This window comes from Hyperolius riggenbachi, chromosome 10 (genome assembly GCF_040937935.1).
Source record: "Hyperolius riggenbachi isolate aHypRig1 chromosome 10, aHypRig1.pri, whole genome shotgun sequence".
NCBI lineage: Eukaryota > Metazoa > Chordata > Amphibia > Anura > Hyperoliidae > Hyperolius > Hyperolius riggenbachi.
Window position 1 is genome coordinate 92,062,465 of NC_090655.1, and position 15,182 is coordinate 92,077,646.

Consider the following 15,182-nt stretch of genomic DNA (forward strand, 5'->3'; position numbering starts at 1 on the left):
GAGGAAATCTGACAAGCTCGTATTCTTCCTCTTCTTCAATGTGGAAGTGACATCATTGTGAAAGGAAGGTTGTTTGTATTGGTGGGTTGTTTGTAAATTGGGACATATGTAACCCAGGCTGCAGTTCATTATCAAGAAATACCGCCAAATATCAGTTTAAAATTGTATTGTTTATTTTGAATCATAAATAATACATTATTTGGGAACAACTGAATAAAAAACCTGTTCATTGTTCTAAAAAATGCACATGAAAACAGTATTATTGCATAAGCGATGCAGTACCTGAGAATATGTTATTGGACCTGATAGGACACTTAATAATAACACTCAACAATAAGATCGGTTTCCAGTCAGTGGCATTATAAGAGAAATGATCACATTACAACACACATACTATTCCAGTGAATCCATCCCGATCGGTAATGTTTATAAAATCAGCAGCAGCTTGTGGTGAAAATTAAGGGATACGTTATACAGTATTTACAACTGTATGACAGGAAGTACAAATATACACTTATGCCTGACTGCTCTAGGGCTATCCAGGGAACTATATAGGGCAGTTCCTATGGTCAGAAGTGCTGCCTAAGTGCATGGGTTTTTCTAAGTCATTGGCCAATCAATACATGGCAAGTGCTGATCATTACAGAGAAACTAAAACAATCAACACATGGTACGTGCTGATCATCACTGAGAAACTAAAACAATCAACACATGGTAGGTGCTGATCATCACTGAGAAACTAAAACAATCAACACATGGTAAGTGCTGATCATCACTGAAAAACGAAAACAAAGTGCTTTAAAGAGAGCCCCGTGAAATGTTATTGGAATGGGAAATTAAACGAAATAATAATTGTCATTTAAGCTTGTTAGAAAGCTTTGTGCTTCAAAAATGATAGCTACACAAAGTTTACATATAAGAAAAAGATAGGGGAAAGAGAAACCGAGAGCCCAATATAGCATACTATGTACTGTTAAAGTATGGTATTCATCAGAGCATGAATAAGAGTAATACTTACAAAAGGAAACCACTGTATAAGCAGGTGGGGAGATTGAACCTGGCCCCACACAGGTTAAGAAGTTGCTCACTGTAGTATAGAAGAAAGAGGAAGCACCCCTCCACCAATGGTGGACAACAGTGGCGAAATGGTAAAAGAAACAGAGGTGCCAACATAGGATTCACTAAAAACTGGTTAAAAATGGAGGTAGTGGTGGAATTACCTCCAAAAAGTTAAAAACTCAAGAAGTCCAGATTCAAAAACAATGTTTATTACTACATTTAAAACAAGCTCTAACTGTGATGCGTTTTGCGAGATAAAACCCGCTTCATCAGGAAAAATAAAGACAGTATCTGTTGTGTCCAAGTGTTTTGTATCTGGACTTGTCAAGTTTAACTTTTTTGGGAGGCAAGTCCACTACTAATTCCATTTTGCACCAATTTTTTATGCATACTGTATTATCCTACGTTGGCGCCTCTGTTCCTTTGACCATTACAACAGAGTTTACATACTCTCTATAGACGGACTTCAATGCACATATAAGTGATTCAGGGAATAGCAGAAGGACACATCATTGGCATCAAAGCTTAAACGACAATAGATGTGTCTTTTAAGACAAGTGCTTTGGGCTGTAGCTTAGCATCTGGGTCATATCACATTACAATGAGGTAGGCAGGTAGGTATGTGTATTAGTACTTCTGTGATTGCAGTTGCATGCGGCATCCACAGCAAGATATATATATATATATATATATTTTAATAACTCCAGGACATCCTGAGGTTTCTTACAAACAAAAATCTTACTGTAAGAGTCCAAATCACAGTCAACAACGTTTGACAGGTTTTCTGGTTCAGTTATAATATCCCCTCTGCTGATACACGGGGATTGCTGGAGATGTCTTAGCGAATAAGCCCCTATACATAATAGACCTACAGAAAAACATTTGTGCATATAAACCTGAGTTTCATAGAGCAACTGCTATTCAACATTGTTGACATACACATGGCCTAACCCTGTAACATCCTCTTCTAAGTCTAATGTATGAAAAATATGCATCTTCAACATAACACTTCATGAACATGAATTGCACAGCTTATATTCTGAGAGTGCAGCTGGTTTAGTGGTATAATTAGCAGTACAGATATTCAATTAATAGCACATTTTTCTGAGCTGATGCAATGTGTGTGGAGTTTAAAAATGCACCAATCAAATGCAGCTGCAGCCAATCCTGATTGGTACCTTTTCAATCTGCATATAAAATACAACTAAACTCGCACCACCTATAGAGGGTATTGTTCTTCTGCTCACCCCACTGCCGGAAGCCACTCTGGCGTTGTCCCACCTCCCCCTCCATAACAACAGAACGCACCGCTAGCTTGCAGGCTAGTAACACATCTGAGCAGCATCGCGCCCCAAACTCAACCAAGCCCTGATCCATGCAGGCAACAATAATCTGAAGTGTGTACAAGGCTTTACAGACTGAGGGACCTTCTGACAGCTGGAGTGGGGTGTACGTATTAGTACACCGCCGGTGAGCAGGGCAAGCTGCATGACCTCTCACCCTGCTGCCGCTCAAATTCCCGGTGGCGTTAAATACTATTCCCCTTCTGAGTCGTCACAACTCAGAGGATGGTGTAATTCGGGGTCTGGCTATTACTGGAATCCCGAAATTACTCTTATGCGCCCTACACACTATACTGTAGCCTTGCTGCTGTAGCGGCACCAAGTTTCGGTGCGGAGTGCCAAAACAACCTGGTGAAGCCATGGAGATATAATGACTTTTGAAGACCAAAAGTCCTTGAAAGTGAATGGATAATGTTTGCTCTTGCTTAAAGTGAACCAGAGACAAATCACCCTCTTGTATTTTAGGATATATATCAGTGAGTGGGAACATTAGAGAAAACACCTACCCTGCTTTCTGTTTCATTCTTCACTGTTCAGCTTGCTTATCAGCTCTGATAAAATCCCCAACTGATCACTAAGTCTGGCTTTGCTCAGGAATCATTATAGCGGAGCCATTATAGCAGAGCCAGAAGGAGGCAGGCTTGGGCTTGAAAATACATCAGAGAAGACAGATTCGGCTATAAAGATTCCTGAGCAAAGCCAGACTGAATGCTCAGTCTGGGATTTTATCAGGGATGTTAACAAGCAAGCTGAACAGTGAAGAATGAAACAGAGAGCAGTGTAGGTGTTTTCTCTAATGTTCCCACTGATATATATGGTAAAATACATGAGGGTGCTTCGTCTCTGGTTCCCTTTAAAGCTTAGAGTGCTATTTTATGGGTAATTTGCTGTGATAAAGCAAATGGAAATGGGTTGAATTCTATCTTAAATTGACTGAATTGATTGCTACCTGGCCAGTCCTTCATTAGAGCAAATTTTGGAAAGGTTGCACCAGAAAATTTGCCAGTATTTTACTTCACTTGTTTAGCAGTGGTTTACATAACACCTGCTCAGAGATAATGGCAGGCCCCAGATCGTGGTATTTATTGCTAGACGTCGGTTAAAAAATTGCTAAAGTACCTCTGAACCGAGAGCAAAATTACTGAATGAGACCCATGATGGGCTAGCTTACCTTCTCCAGAGTGTGCTGCTGCTCATTTTCCTGTCCCCCAGTCCTCTTTATATTCGATGGGATCCTCTGGTCGGATACTAAAGCCATGAAGTTAACCCTAGCAGGGGGACATGATTTAGAATCAGATTTAGTTCTAAACCATGTGAGCACAGTGAAAGCAAGCACTGTTTCCAGGAGTACTTACTTTCACTGTGCAAGCGCAGGATGAAACACACCCCTGCAGAGTTCAGAGCAGGGGCAACACACTCAGGAGAATGTAATCTACCCGCTTCAATCAATAGGTTTTACTCCTAGTTCAGGGGTACTTTATGCCAGCTTGCTGTAAAGAGAGCTATTGGTTAGGAACAGTGACAGCAAAAGGGTCACCAGAATTTGTCTACAATGTTAGCCTGTAAAGAAAATGACATATGCTAAGCGGCCAAATGCAAACCTGATTTTTCATTTGACATTCTGCCCCACAGTTGAACAAAGTAAATTCTCAAAGCAATCACGTTGATTAATGTAAATTATAGATACTACTTCTGCAACTGAAGTTGTCAAGTTAAACAATTATTTTGTGTTATGGTTTATCTACCAATACAGGACCACATGCGTCTGCATTTCCTGTGAGCAGATCATGGTACTACAACTGTTCAACATCTACTTCCTGTGATCTAAAAATCCACATCCACATTTGATGCTGGAAAAATGTGTTCTGATATCTATTGTTCTTCCTTTGTTGGGTGTCACATAACTAAACCTGATAGACCTGCCCATCATATGCATCTAGAGAGGAGAGGATTAAAGCTGCACTGGAGTTTGGCATCCACATTGGGCTTTTGAAACACTTATTCTGTACACCACTTTGTTTTTCATCCTGATTGCTATTAGAATTTTGCCTTGTTCAAGTTTGATTGGGCTTTAACGGCATGTTTATCCCCTGTGAAAAGGAGGCCAACACAACATTGTAGTCCCACCATACATGCTTATAACACTGAATGTAGTGCTGGTAAATTTATCTGATGCTTTTTTGTAGGCTGGACAAATGCCTGTGCCAGATATCACATGGAAGGAAATGACCTGGCAAAATTAGACTATTCTAAAAACAACAAAACCTTTTTAAAGCATTTGTTAAATGTGTCTTTTACATAAATGATGTGCGGCATGAATTGTGGGGCAGCAAAGTTCAGGAGTACGTCTTGAGTAGCTGTATTATTTCACTGTACACGCGTTCCGGAGCGTCCAGACCCCAGATGAAATCTAGATGTTCCCACTCTGGAATCTCCTTGTGGTAGACCAGATCACTGATTTGTGTGAGCAACAAAGCCATGTCCTTCTGATCAGCCAGCCAATCATGGCCTCCGCTCCACAGGGCCGTTGGAACCTTCATGTCTTTCACACAGTAGAAGGGGGGAGTGGTCTGAAAAAACAACAAAGCTGAAATTAACGAAATATGCAAGCTAAAGTGAGCATTTCACTAGCAAAATATGCTGGCTTATTGAAAAAGCAGTAGAAAAAAGCAGCAGTAGAAAGCTTGCGGAGGTGGCAGGGAAAAGGATATTCAGGGCTGATTTCCACTATCAGAATTGTGCTGCACTCATGTTTCTTGCACAATGTGTGCAACATGTGATCCAATGACTTTATGGAGTAATTGAGATATTACTTTAGATCGTAAGCTCACATGGGCAGAGCTCTCTCACACTTTTGTGTCTTGGATTTTGTTACACATTTATTCATATTAATTTTGACATTGCTATTACCAATTCTATGCTTTGTACCAATTCTGTATTTTGTACCAACTTTGTATATTGGTATATACTGTCGTCTGTATTACTATGTACCCCATGTTTGATCCTTACTTTGTACAGCGCCACGGAACATGTTGGTGTTTTATAAATCAATAATAATAATATTCGATGGGCAAGAGGGGAAAAATGAGCGGGAACATTTTAGAATGGCTGGATAGCAAAAAAATCGCATAACTAACACCGCAACTGCTATGCGATTTTCCTGCGTGTCTAAACTTTCTACATGAACGCAAATGGACAAAAAACTCAGCAAGACCGACGTTTGTAATCAGCCAAACTTGCATTGCAATCACATCACACTAATGGAAATTATTCCATGCGATTTCCACTTATTTTGTAAGACCTAGCATTTTACCGTCTGCAAGCGATAAGAATGTGATCTCAAAACGCTGCTGGTGGAAAACAGCGTTAAATTCCGTCTTTGCTGAGATCTCAGCTAATACCCAATGGGACAATGTGGCCAGGTGGTAAACTGAATAGATATCAGCTGTTTACCAAATCTAGCGAAAGCATGCCCAACATTAAGGTGCGTACACACGTTTGACTGATGTCACCCGTCAGGCGACATTGCTAGGCCAGGCTGCACAGACGTGAGTCAGCTGTATAGCTGAAGACATGCTCAGTTGCTATGCAGGTGGCGGAGGGATGACACGCGGCAGGAGGGGGAGCAGTGTGCATAATTAATTTGGCCTTCGCTTGGCCAACTTGATCCGTCGGGAGGATCACTTGCGGGGTGGCAGTCAGGGGCTACTGTACACACACTTGACTTTAGTCAGGTGACAGTAAGTGGGTAGTGGAAGAACATAACATATGTTGCCATGCACAAGCGTTTCCAATACGTAGTGACTGTATACTGTATTACAAGACTTATATGTAGACCCAGTCTCAACCAACGTGTGCGCTCAAGGTTGGATGGAGATAACATACAATTTAAGCTTTATTTCTGCACAGACAGTTATGGGTAGTTGCCTGAAAATTGTCAGCCATGTAGATCCCCTTCATATGCCACACTATCCTTCAGGCTGGTTACCCATTGTATTCAGGCGAATATGTATTGACCCATTGTATTCAGGCGCATGCTCGCCGCACTGCTGCCAACAAATTTTAAATCTCTGCATCGCCCATTGACTTACATGCAATCTGCCGTTGCCGAGTCGCGGCGGAAGTCCAGCGGTATCGCACTGTTGACGGCAGGCCGGTGGCCGTTGGGGCACTTCCGGTGCAACGCAGTAAGTGTGCTAGGCCCCGATGCCTTGCATTGTCGTTGCATTACCCTGCGGCAAAAAGGGTAACGCAACACACACTTGCTAAGTGTAAAAGGGGCCTCAAAGGTTTCCTACAGCAATTGCTAGTATTCCATACACTGAGATTATGGCGTGGCTCTGGTAAAACTGTGACCTGCACAGCTAGTTCTGACAAAACTACACACTGTTTCATCACCTTGAATCCTAATGGAGGAATAAATACATGCTTATCTCTGTCTATAAAAAGAACACAATCATGTTACCTGGTTATAATGAATAAGATTGCCCTTGGTGCCCCAGTCAAAAGCCTTCAGTTCCCCACTCTTCACAGCCTGATTAGAAAAAAAGATGCATTTACACAGTGACACTGGTTAGGTTAGGTCTAGGATAAATATTCATTATAAAACATTTATTTCTATAGTCAGATCACCATGTGTTTGCTGCATAAAATAACCTGTTACATTTACACATACTGTAAATAAAGGCAAAGATGCACAAAACAATAGTACGATCAATTTACACAGTCACATGGTCCGCACATGCCCAGTAGACCAACTCCGCTTAAACATGGCCTTGCTCTAATGGGCATACGTGGACTGCACTTGTGCATGCACAGTATGGGTGTGGCTTGTACATGTACAGGGGTGCGGTCACCAAGATGAGGAGAGTCCTGGGCTTGAGGAGGATCTGAAAAGCACCTGGACCACCCAGAGGCTTCCCACTACAGAGATAAGTAACCCTCCAGTCACAGGTTTGCAAAAGATTAAACGGTACCCTAAAGGTGCCCATACATTAACTTGGCAGCTAATCGACTATCTGATTCAATAATTATAATCGAATCAGATTAAAATTGGTGCCACCATAAGCATGCCCAATCGATGATGCAGCTACTTTCGGGCTGAAATTGGTCTCATGTATGGATCGGACAAGCTGGAAATCTCACATAGGTCATGGCATGCCATAATCGCAAATGACGAATGTGAAGGAAAGCCTTGGTCACTGTCCCCACTAATGTCTTATGCCCCCCCCCCCCCCCCCCCCGGTGCACTGTGCCCTTATATTTTGCCTGTCACGCCACCTGCTAGCGTCCACTGATGTGTCCGCCATAATAATTCGGCATTCTGGCCCTAAGTGATTACAGGCATACATCACATGGGGCGCGGGTGATAATGTCACACATGGGCCTAATGTGTTTTAACACCAGCAACCACATGTGGGCACAAATGCAAAAGATGCAAAGGAACAAAGATGGGGGCAGTGCGGACAGCGGCAGGTAAAGTATAACTGAATGGGCACCAGGGAGACATATAAAAGGTTTAATCTGCAGCTATAAAAAGCATTCTTCGATGTACTTTGTACTGGTTGAACTCGATGGACGTATGTCTTTTTTCAACCATAATAACTATGTAACTATGTAACTATGTGGAGTCAGGAAAAATATTGTATTATCCTTTTTAGGCAAACTAGTCCACAATTTTGATTTTTTTTTTGTTATCCTATTACTCAGCTGGTATTTCTGAGTTTTTTTTATACATATATACAATATAGATGGCAGCAGTCATCAGAGCAGAATGAATGAGGGATCAGTACCTGTGCCCAGTGGATCATATTCTGCACAGATGTGCCGGCCGGACAATGGCTGGAGTACACATCCACTCTGGTCTGTGGGAAACACAATCATTTTAATAAGAAGGTTACTTAACACTACAGGCTTGACTAAAACATAATCAATATCTGCACATCAGCATCCATAACTAACGGAGTTGGAATTTCAGTTCATTGTTTCTGATGAATGGAGCTATCTGCAGTAAAGTGTCTGCGGACTGCTCTCCCCTCCCTGTGCATAAACATGACATCTCAGTAGAATGTCGCTCTGGGTATTGCATGGTGGTTTGGGGGCCCCAGCCAGTGATAGAGACTGGGGCCCCCGGCTGTCGTGCGAACCATTGTTTGTGATTTTTTTTTTGCAGCTTCCAGGATGCGGTTGACAGATGAGTGGTTAGGGTGGGGGCCGTGTGGGAACACATCACAAAGCAACACTACAAATAGCTTTTGGAGATTACCACGGTAAACCGTGGTAATCTCCCTTCTGGCTGCATGCCAAGCAGGAAGCAAGACTCTCTACCTTGCTGTGGCCAGAATAAAAAAAAATACACTCCAGCGCATGCGCACCGCAATGCAAAAGCAAAAAAAAAACTAAACTGCGTCGCCCCAGACTTACATGACTTCCAGTTCGCTGCACGTCACCGTGCATGTTGCCCAACAATGCGCTGTTGCTCTTGTGGTAAATCGGGCTCTTCCAGCGGATCGCAGCGCATCGTGTCAGGTATGAAATGCCCCTTAGACTTTCAACAGCGGCAAAACAGGGTAACGCACTGCGCCAGTGTGAAAGGAGCCTCCGACTAATGAGATGCAACAATTCTCATGAAGTATAACTGGGAAGCAGGAAAAAAGGGCGCATATGGCTAATGGACAAAAAAGGGCGCACCCATTCACTGCAATGCAAAATATCGGGTGCCAGAGAATAAAATTAGGGTGCCCGAGAAATAGCGGTTGCAGGGATCGTGATAACAAAACTTTTGATTTACAGAATAAGATTTATGACCTAAGAGTCTGAACTTTTTAAATATGCATGTGAAGAGGGTATACTACAAACATTTTTTAAATTATAAGCTTGTAAATAGTGATGGACGCAAAACGGAAGAAATGCACCTTTATTTCCAAATAAAATATTGACGCCATACATTGTGATAGGGACTAAATTTAAATGGTGTCATAACCAAGACAAATGGGAAAATAAAATACATAGGTTTTAATTATGGTAGAGTGGATTATTTTAAAGCTATAATGGATGAAAACTGAGAAATAATGAATTTTTTCCATTTTTTTTTCTTATTAATCCTGTTAAAATGCATTTATAAAAAAATAATTCTTAGCAAAATGTACCACCCAAAGAAAGCCTAATTAGTGGCAGAAAAAACAGGATATAGATTAATAAATTGTGTTAAGTAGTGATAAAGTTATTAGCGAATGAATGGGAGGTGAAAATTGCTCTGATGCATAAGGTGAAAAATCCCCGCAGGCTGAAATGGTTAAGATTTTTAATGCGTACGTGATTGTAAGGCTATTTATTATATTATAAACATATAACTTTTACTATTCATAATATTTTTTATGTGTACGTGATTGTAAGGCTATATATTCTTTTGAAAATATATAAATTATTCTATTGATGTTATTTGTAGTGAAGTATTTTACGGTATCAAATGTATTATTGTTTCTCTGTGTGTAAGGGTGTTTGTGCAGTGGGGATGGTTAGGGTTAGACACCAGCAGGGGGATGGTTAGGGTTAGGCAACACCAGGGGGGTGGTTATGGTTAGGCACCACCAGGAGGGTGTTAGGGTTAGGCACCACCGGGGGGTGGTTAGGGTTAGGCACCACCAGGGGGGGGGGGGTTATGTTTAGGCACCACCAGGGGGGTTTTAGGGTTAGGCACCACCATGGGGGTTTTAGGGTTAGGCACCACCAGGGGGGTCTAGGGGTTAGGGATAGGTACAGGGAAGGTTCGGTGTGAGAGTAGGGTTAGGTCTAGTTCCAGTACAATATTTGTAATAGGGCTGCACGATTTTAGGGAAAAATCTAAATTGCAATTTTTCTCTCAGAAATTGCAATTTCGATTTTCCCCCGATTTTTTTCAAATCCTGGGGGGGGGGGGGGGGGGGGGGGTTCCGCACTGCCCGCTGTCTGTAATACCTTGCTTCTGGCCCCGCTGTGCGCGGATTGGCCAGAAGCAGTTACTATGTATGAGTGTTAATGAGCGGGGGGCGGATCCACTCGAGCAAGCGGCCGGGCACATACAGCATTACCAATCACTGGCTAGTGATGGAATGACGGCAGTGGTAGGCGGAGCTGTACAGAGCATACAGCTCCGCCTACCGCTGCCGTCATTCCATCGCTAGCCAGTGATTGGTAATGCTGTATGTGCCCGGCCGCTTGCTCGAGTGGATCCTCCCCCCGCTCATTAATACTTATACATATTCACTGCTTCTGGCCAATCTGCGCACAGCGGGGCCAGAAGCAAGGTATTACAGACAGCGGACCGAAAAACCGAAGGTATTGATGATCAGCAGATCGTCTTGCCACAAACCGCGGTTTCGGTTATAAGCCTAAAAACCATGCAGCCCTAATTTGTAATATATATATATATAATTTATTAAATTATGCTTATTACCACCAGGGGGTGGGGATCTAGGGGTTGGGGATAGGTATAAGGAGAGTTCTGTGTGAGAATACAGTTAGGTATAGTTGCAGTAAAATACCTAGAATATCTACAATTGTATTACTATGTTAATAAAAGTGTAAATATCATTTTTTTGGTTATAGACGGTATTTTGCCATTTCATTACCGTTAATTCAACATATTTAGCACTTGATTTTCGTTTATAATATAGGAACGAAAAATATTGTTTTAGATAAAAACTTATAATTTCGTCTATATCCCGCACCCTTAACCAGGCCAGTTACCATTTGAATTCGGAATTTACGATATCTCTTCATCACTAGAGTCTGCTTTATGTCATGTTGAGGATTCTATTGATCTTATCAATTTAGATAGGATGCCTGGGAAAGCCTCCTCAGTAACAGTTAAGGCATCTAATTACATTTATGTTTGCTAAAGAATGTTTCTCCTCTGTATGTCAGTGTATATAAGCTGCGTTTTTCAGTTTTGGTCAGGAACCAGTCCGACGAAGGCTTTTTAAGTCGAAAGCTCACTGTTTATCCATCTCTAAGTTAGCCAATAAATGGTATCATCCTGATTCAAAAATTCTTGCTTTTACTCATGGCTTACACGGTACAACACTCTACTGCTTCTGTTATGATTTAATCCATGGCTTACCATGTTAAGGTTCTTTTCATTAAATCCGCACAGAAGAAAGAAAACATTTCCACATATTAATTTCACCACTTCACGGGTGCAGTAGTGGGTGGCAAGATATCTAATGAAATCTGACTCTGGCAGAAATTCCTTTTTCCCAAACAGGTCCTAAAATAATGGAAACAAACAATGAATTATTTAAATAAATAATAGATTTTAACTTAACTGAAACAAAATAAACATGAAAGTATACGGTAACTAAAATGCACAAATTCTTACATGTTTCATCTGGTATGTGGTCAATTAGTAAATTAAAAAGATGTGTTACTACCTTGAAAGCCATGACAGATTATTAATCAATATGGGGGGGGCAGCTGTACACAAATTACCTCTAGCGCATACATGTCAAAATCTGGCCTGCAGACTAAATTTGGTCTGCAGAGCCATCAAATTTGGCCCACAAGTGGTTTCCCCACTAAGCATTATGTTTGGCCCACTCTGGACCACCAGGGAAGCTATACTGGGGAAGAAACCCAAGATCACCAGGGAAGCTATATGGGAGGGGGGGGGGAAAGTACTAGACCCCAGGGAACACTATAGGGGAGGAAAGGGGGGGGGGGGCATTAGACAAGGGCAACTGAAGCAAGAAGAATATGGAGGCTGCCATATTTATTTACCAGTTGCCTGGCAGCCCTGTTGATCCTCTGCGTCTAATACGTTTAGCCATAGACCCTGAACAAGCATGCAGCAGATCAGGTGTTTCTGACATTATTCTCAGATCCGACAAGATTAGCTGCATGCCTGTTTTTGGTGTGATTCCGACACTACTGCAGCCACATAGATCAGCAGGGGCTGCCAGGCAACTGGTATTGTTTAAAAGGAAACAAATATGGCAGCCTTCATAGTCTTCTCACTTCAGTTGTCCTTTTAGGCTGACAAAATCAACCTGTAATGTACATTATACAAGCAACGTATACGGTACATTGTTTGCATGCTGCAAGTTAAGCGATTTACATAACCTGCATTGCATAGTGTGTGAAATTTGTTTATAAAAATGCTAGATATTTTCATGTAACTAAAATAAAGTAAAACCTCCCATTTAGCATCCATTATGAAAAAAAAAATTCAGAAAGTGTACTAGAAAACCTTCGGGTAACATCCGTACAACAGAAGAAAGCAAGAACCTGCATTTAAAGAAACTCTAAAGCGAAAATAAAATTATGAGATAATAAAATGCATGTGTAATATGGCTAAGAAATAGAACATGAGTAGCAAAGAAAATAGTCTCATATTGTTTCCCAGTACAGGAAGAGTTAAAACGTCAGTTGTTATCTATGCAAAACAGCTTCTCTGAGCCATACAGTCCTGTTTTCAGAAGCATTTAAACAGCCAAGGTACAGTGAGAAACGGCTAGAGATAAGGTTTTACTGCAGGAAAGTTCAAAGGGTCATTATTTCTGCTTTGTTTTATAGCTTAGAAGACAAAGTGTGGTTTTAAAACTGCATCTGTAACAGTATGATGCAATGAAATAAAATAATAATAAAAAATTATAAACCTGAAAATAAAAAATTAGACTCTTTTCTTTGCTGCTAATGTTCTATTCATTATCCGTGCTACACATACAATTCATTATATCATACGTTTTTTTTCCACTTCAGGTTTGATTTAAAGAGACTCAGAGACGAAAAATAATAATAGACATACCTGTGTCTTCCTCCAGCCCCATCTGCATGGATCGCTCCCATGCCGCCGTCCTCCGCCTCTATCGCCGGGCCCGAGACTCGTAACTTCCGCAAGATGTGGCCAATGGTACGCATGCGCAGGGACTCCCTCTGTCTCGCCGGCTCCTGCTTTACGCATGCGCCTGCGCAGTACGGAGTGAGTGCACTGCGCTAGTGTCGACTGGCCCCGACTGGCCGAAGTTACGAGACCCGGTACCGGCGACGGAGTCGGTGGAGGACAGCGTCATGGGAGCGATCCATGCGGATGGGTCTGGAGGAAACTCCAGTTATTTATAAATCTTTTATGATTTTCATCTCTGAGTCTCTAAGTCTGGTAAAATCTTTTCAAGGTATATACTGTAGTTTACCTGGAGGCAACAGTTTTCAACAAAATGCATTGGTACCTTCATTAAGAACTCTGGGAAGATGCCAAGTGTAGCCAGCGGGCTGCTGGAGAATTTGATGGTAGCCACAGGAGCCAGACCAAGAAACATTCTGATTTTTTGGGCTAGCTGAGGCATGCTGGAGAAGGCGATAAACCCTAAGAAAGCAGAAAGATAAACAAATCCAAGCCATGAGATGCCAGAAATGTGAAATAGGACTATGAGATAAGGGCTAGAGATGAGGAATTTCACCTGTCAGTCAAAAATTTTAAAGCATTAAAAAAGGGAGAGAGAAAAGTAAGAAAAACCTCTGGATGCTACGTTCAAGAAAAGACAAATAACATTTATATTGGGCTTTTCTCCTGGCGGACTCAAAGCGCCAGAGCTGCAGCCACTAGGACGCGCTCTATAGGCAGTAGCAGTGTTAGGGAGTCTAGCCCCAGTGTCTGACTGGGAGCTGGAAAAACTGAGGAAATCCACTTGCTGGCCAAGCAGCAGTAATCAGGTGTTGCTGCTCACAGTGAAGACTTGCTGCAGGTTTCTACTGGGAGTGATAACACAGGGTTACTGCTGCTTGGCCAGCAGGTGGATTTCCTCAGTTTTTCCACCTCCCAGTTGAACACTGTCTAGCCCCTTACTGAAGAGGAAGAGCCAAGACTGGTCTCCAGTGTCGGAGGCAGAGCCCTTAACCATTACACTATGCAGCCACGTTCAACCCATTAATGTTTAGGAATCTTCTGCATAATGTTGGATCTGAATGATAAATCAAAAACACGTATTGATGACATACCTATTGTGGTCCCCTGAGAATGACCAATATAGGAGATCTGTTCCTGCCCTGTCTTCTGCAAGATGAAGTTGATAACAGCGGGGAGATCTAGCTTTGCCATTTCATCGTAGCTGAAACAAAACACAACATTTGTGATATGCATAAAGCAAACCTGAACTGAAAATAAACATATGAGATATTGTATGCGTTGTACTAATGATAAATAGAACCTTTGTAACATAGAGCAGAGTTTCAAATAATTATTTTCAGTTTAACAGCCAAATTGTTAAGATTCTATTTGAAACAGCAGCCACGACAGTCTAATGTCAAGTCTACTTCATTTGGCTGGAAAACAAACAGCAGCAATGACCGTTTGAAATATTCAGCTCTAAAATGTTGTCAGCAGTGTTCTCTAAGCCAAACAGAAGTGGCTTGCCTTCTCTTTACTTTCCAGGTCATTGAGCTGTATTCTACAAGCTATTCGACAGCCTTATTTGCATAGAAAACACCACTAGTTTTTTGACACCTGCAGTACAGGAAAAAAGCAAGGGAGGGTTATTAGGGTGAAGAACTTCTTAGTAGGGCCAGTACTATATGTAGCTATGCAGTTCAAGTACACTTTAAAATAAACCTATAGTGAATGAAATTACATATCATATTCCTTTATAGTAAAAACTGCTGATATAATCCATACAGCGCTATAGCCTGGCTTCTTCTGAATCCCAAACTGACAAAAAAACATACATCTTTTACATCCTTCAGCATAAATAAAGCTACATGCAGATGTTAGATTTGTGTCACTTGCGACAAATCGCCACCAGTACAGAT

General features: G+C 41.6%; 1 protein-coding gene across 2 annotated transcripts in view; it reads right to left on the reverse strand.

Annotated features, from left to right (window-relative positions):
* Window positions 1-4,553: 4,553 nt before the first annotated feature.
* Window positions 4,554-15,182, reverse strand: part of LOC137535641 (lysosomal acid lipase/cholesteryl ester hydrolase-like) — a 36,899-nt gene continuing 26,270 nt past the window's right edge. For both annotated transcript variants that reach the window (XM_068257501.1, XM_068257502.1), the window contains 6 exons: window positions 14,376-14,485; window positions 13,607-13,743; window positions 11,503-11,649; window positions 8,195-8,266; window positions 6,868-6,936; window positions 4,554-4,972 (listed from right to left, as the gene is read on the reverse strand). In XM_068257501.1, the coding sequence (XP_068113602.1) occupies window positions 4,739-4,972; window positions 6,868-6,936; window positions 8,195-8,266; window positions 11,503-11,649; window positions 13,607-13,743; window positions 14,376-14,485 (769 nt within the window). In that variant the 3' untranslated portion in view covers window positions 4,554-4,738. The remainder of the gene's footprint in view (window positions 4,973-6,867; window positions 6,937-8,194; window positions 8,267-11,502; window positions 11,650-13,606; window positions 13,744-14,375; window positions 14,486-15,182) is intronic.